General features: G+C 44.8%; 2 protein-coding genes across 3 annotated transcripts in view; one reads left to right on the top strand and one right to left on the bottom strand.

Moving 5' to 3' along the window:
• The window catches only part of arg1 (arginase 1), a 213,217-nt gene that overhangs the window by 81,150 nt on the left and 127,067 nt on the right, over positions 1-5,000 (top strand). The gene's annotated exons all lie outside the window — the stretch shown is intronic.
• ankfn1 (ankyrin repeat and fibronectin type III domain containing 1) overlaps positions 1-5,000 on the bottom strand; it is a 121,018-nt gene that overhangs the window by 5,644 nt on the left and 110,374 nt on the right. For both annotated transcript variants that reach the window (XM_061027482.1, XM_061027483.1), the window contains 3 exons: positions 1,712-1,934; positions 1,426-1,618; positions 1-745 (listed from right to left, as the gene is read on the bottom strand). The exon at positions 1-745 is cut by the window's left edge and continues 63 nt beyond it. In XM_061027482.1, the coding sequence (XP_060883465.1) occupies positions 1-745; positions 1,426-1,618; positions 1,712-1,934 (1,161 nt within the window). The remainder of the gene's footprint in view (positions 746-1,425; positions 1,619-1,711; positions 1,935-5,000) is intronic.

The following is a 5,000-nucleotide window of genomic DNA, read 5'->3' as shown; positions in this document are numbered from 1 at the left end:
CTGGGTGGCGGCTCCCTCTGGCTCCTCCCCCTCCCCTTCCGACTCCACCTGAGCCACAACCACCGACACACCTGCCGCCGTCACCTCCTCCGTCGTCCCTCCCCCCAGCTCCCCCTCCCCCCAGTCCCTCCTCTCGTGGCCTGGAGACAGCTCCTTGCAAGGCTCTACAAAGATCCGGCGTATGTGGGGTCGGGGCTCTCGCTGTCGACCTTTCCTGCTCTCCAGGACGCAGGAGGCGTGGCTTACATAGGTGGTGCCCTGCAGGGAGGGGCTGTCCCCGAGCGGAGTCAGGTCCTGGTCCACCTGTTTGGTGTAGACCCCCTCAGATAGAGACCCGGTGAGGCTCTCCCCGCTGTGACCCTTGAGCCAGCGCTGAGGACCGCTGAAGTACTGACCCCGGTGGCTCCTGGAGAGCAGCTTTCGTTTGGCGGGGGGGTTAGCGAGGGCCCTCAGGGGGGCGATGCCCTCCTTTGAGAGGGACAGGCCCTCCAGTGTCTTGGTGGTGTCGGACAGCGCAGGGGAGAGGGGGAGGGACAGAGGGAGGTCGTTGGAGAATCTGGGGGACAGGGGGAGGGAGGGGGAGGTTGGGAGGGTCCTGGAAAGCGAGGGAGAACGAGGCAAAGCCGAGGTAGAGAACGGAAAGTGCTTGGACAGAGAGGGGGAGTGCGGGGTGAGGAGGGGGGAAGATTTAGGGTCCTTCAGGGCGGGAGAGAGGGGCAGGTCTGTGGGGGGGCAGACGCTGTACCTGAGAGACAGGACAGACCAGGATCAGGTATATTCACACTTCCTGATATTACGTTTGTTCATCAGTTCCTAACAGCTTGAGGTCAGGTGATAGCTGCTAGCTAGCATCAAACATACCAACCGTTTGTTTATGTAGCATCTCAGCCTCTGACTGATGCTCAAACACATCACTGATGGTATTTAGGTAAATGTTTCGGCCCCAGGTATTGACGCTGTCAGCCACTAATTAAGACTTTTATTTACAACTAATTCCTAACTGTTTGAGTACAGCTGATAGCTGCTAGCTAGCACCTCAGCCTCTGAAAGGTGCTTGAACATGTAACTACTCTAATTGGTATTCAGGTATTTGTTTTGGTTTAAGTATTGATGCCAGCTTTTGTTGGACCACAAACACATTTATAGTGTAGAAATGTTTCAATTAAAACTACCAGGGGAAAGTTTTTATTGTGGTCATGTTGAAACTTTTTCTATTTTAACCAGAAATACAACCTCGGTTTATTAATTTAGCCCAATTTGAACATATTTCAAAAACATTTTCACCACAGTGAAGCTGTTGAGTTTATCCTTAAGACTGATTTTAATGGCGCTACTAGATCTGTTGTTTCTGGTATAAATGAATACAGATGTATAATGAACGAGTATCACAGCAGTTGACTTGTGTGGTTTTTTTTGAGCACTCACCTGAGCTCATGGATCTGGAGCACGTCTGGAGCGCTGCCGCCCAGGGAGTGCAGGGCCTGCTGGGAAAGACCCTGGGGGGGAGAGTAGAGCAGGTCCAGCTCGCGGGGGCTCAGGGCGTCGCTCGAGTCGTAGTCGCTGTCTGTCGGCAGGAAAACCTCCGAGGACCCGTCTTCATCTGAGCCGAGCAGAGAGTCTGACATCAGAGGGTCATGGGAAAGCGGTTTACAAAGGGGCTACATGTGTTGAATAATGAGATTTTAAAACTGAAGATCCAGAGACGACTCACCGCTGATGGCCTTCCTCCTGCGGAGCTCCGGTGAAGGGGAAGGTGTGGGCAGGTAGTCCATGTTGGAGGAGGTGGAGTCATTCTTCTGCTGGCTGGGGTCGCTCTCCGGAGCGTTGGCGTCCACCAGGCAGGTGATGGGGACACCGCCACGGGGCTGCTTGTAGCGAGCGTACTGCAGGGCGTCTGTGATCCAGCGGAGGTCACGACGCATCTCGTCCAACTGCTGTGAGAAGTGAAAAATATTCTCTTAAAGTCTTTATATATCTTTATATATATATCTCCTCTGAAAATAACTCTGTGAGTCATGACTGTCTACAATGGGTGTAACACCCGAGTCCCACTGTCTGTGATGTTTTCAGAGTTTTCAGAGTCCTATCTTCACTTTGTTTACATCGCCCGGACGGCCGGCTGACTCCTCCCCTCGTGTATAAAAGTTGTTTAATTGAGGGACTAGAGAAAAGAAGAATAACATACTGTACTCACTGCTTAACTGTGTTTCTAGATCACGCTCATTTCAGGTAAATTTACATGCAGTGTGAAGATACGAGCATAATAAAGATCGCTAGCATTAGCATGCTAACACAACAATGCAGCGTGAGTTGTTTTGGTTTCATGCTGGTGCTCAAGGGCGACATCTGCTGGATCAAAACATCACATATAAAGACTTAAAACCTGATTCTGTTTTTGATCCTATTTTAAATAAATTCCCCAAAACTATTTATAATCAGAGGTGGTGGACACATTTTATGTATTTTTAAAAAAAAATTTGGACGATTGAATGAAAGTAAAAGTGTCACGAGTGAATGTGAGTGTGTTTGCTTTTGAAGAGAAAGAACCGTGACAAAACTTAAGCAGCAATTAGCTGACTGTCAGACAGAAAGCAGGAGTGCCACACACACACACACACACACACACACACACACACACACACACACACACACACACACACACACACACACACACAGCGGGGAGACTGACAGCAGCGATGACTCGGTTGGAAAGAATGTCGAGGCTGCGACGGCAGACAGAAAAAACATGGAGGAGATTCCTGCTCGTCCCGCAGAGGGGAGGACGCACGTCTGCGCTCTGTTTACCAACAACAAACACAGCAAGACGCTAATATTAACCTTCAAACCTGAACCAACCTACATCTGCTTTGAGCTCTTTTAGTTTCTTACATCTTTTTAAATCTTTGGTTCTCTTGGTCTCAGCTCGTGTTGTTGGGTTCTTATGATGGTTCTTGTGATGGTTCTTATGATGGTTCTTGTGATGGTGGTTCTTGTGATGGTTCTTGTGATGGTTCTTATGATGGTTTCTTGTGATGGTTCTTGTGATGGTTCTTATGATGGTTTCTTGTGATGGTTCTTATGATGGTTCTTATGATGGTTTCTTATGATGGTTCTTGTGATGGTTTCTTGTGATGGTTCTTGTGATGGTTCTTGTGATGGTTTCTTGTGATGGTTCTTGTGATGGTTCTTGTGATGGTTTCTTGTGATGGTTCTTGTGATGGTTCTTATGATGGTTTCTTGTGATGGTTCTTATGATGGTTCTTGTGATGGTTCTTATGATGGTTCTTGTGATGGTGGTTCTTGTGATGGTTCTTGTGATGGTTCTTATGATGGTTCTTATGATGGTTTCTTGTGATGGTTCTTGTGATGGTTCTTATGATGGTTTCTTGTGATGGTTTCTTATGATGGTTCTTGTGATGGTTTCTTGTGATGGTTCTTGTGATGGTTCTTGTGATGGTTTCTTGTGATGGTTCTTATGATGGTTTCTTATGATGGTTCTTATGATGGTTTCTTGTGATGGTTCTTATGATGGTTCTTGTGATGGTGGTTCTTGTGATGGTTCTTGTGATGGTTCTTATGATGGTTCTTATGATGGTTTCTTGTGATGGTTCTTATGATGGTTCTTGTGATGGTTTCTTGTGATGGTTCTTGTGATGGTTCTTGTGATGGTTCTTATGATGGTTCTTATGATGGTTTCTTGTGATGGTTCTTGTGATGGTTTCTTGTGATGGTTCTTGTGATGGTTCTTATGATGGTTCTTGTGATGGTTCTTATGATGGTTTCTTATGATGGTTCTTATGATGGTTCTTGTGATGGTTTCTTGTGATGGTTCTTGTGATGGTTCTTATGATGGTTTCTTATGATGGTTCTTATGATGGTTCTTGTGATGGTTTCTTGTGATGGTTCTTGTGATGGTTCTTATGATGGTTTCTTATGATGGTTTCTTATGATGGTTCTTGTGATGGTTCTTGTGATGGTTCTTGTGATGGTTTCTTGTGATGGTTCTTGTGATGGTTCTTATGATGGTTTCTTGTGATGGTTCTTGTGATGGTTCTTATGATGGTTCTTGTGATGGTTCTTATGATGGTTCTTGTGATGGTTCTTGTGATGGTTCTTATGATGGTTCTTATGATGGTTCTTGTGATGGTTCTTATGATGGTTCTTGTGATGGTTCTTATGATGGTTTCTTATGATGGTTCTTATGATGGTTCTTATGATGGTTCTTATGATGGTTCTTGTGATGGTTCTTGTGATGGTTCTTGTGATGGTTCTTATGATGGTTCTTATGATGGTTTCTTGTGATGGTTCTTGTGATGGTTTCTTGTGATGGTTCTTGTGATGGTTCTTATGATGGTTCTTGTGATGGTTCTTATGATGGTTTCTTATGATGGTTCTTATGATGGTTCTTGTGATGGTTTCTTGTGATGGTTCTTGTGATGGTTCTTATGATGGTTTCTTATGATGGTTCTTATGATGGTTCTTGTGATGGTTTCTTGTGATGGTTCTTGTGATGGTTCTTATGATGGTTTCTTATGATGGTTCTTATGATGGTTCTTGTGATGGTTTCTTGTGATGGTTCTTGTGATGGTTCTTATGATGGTTTCTTATGATGGTTTCTTATGATGGTCCTTGTGATGGTTCTTGTGATGGTTCTTGTGATGGTTTCTTGTGATGGTTCTTGTGATGGTTCTTATGATGGTTTCTTGTGATGGTTCTTGTGATGGTTCTTGTGATGGTTTCTTGTGATGGTTCTTATGATGGTTCTTGTGATGGTTCTTATGATGGTTCTTGTGATGGTTCTTGTGATGGTTCTTATGATGGTTCTTATGATGGTTCTTGTGATGGTTCTTGTGATGGTTCTTATGATGGTTCTTATGATGGTTCTTGTGATGGTTCTTATGATGGTTCTTGTGATGGTCGGGTTATATATGTCTGTTGGGTATCGTGCACTTTGGGTTCTTTTCTGTTGAATTGTATTTAATTATTTTTAGTATTTTACA

The sequence above is a fragment of the Labrus mixtus genome, chromosome 21 (assembly GCF_963584025.1).
Source record: "Labrus mixtus chromosome 21, fLabMix1.1, whole genome shotgun sequence".
NCBI lineage: Eukaryota > Metazoa > Chordata > Actinopteri > Labriformes > Labridae > Labrus > Labrus mixtus.
This window is presented reverse-complemented; position numbering and strand designations above follow the sequence as displayed.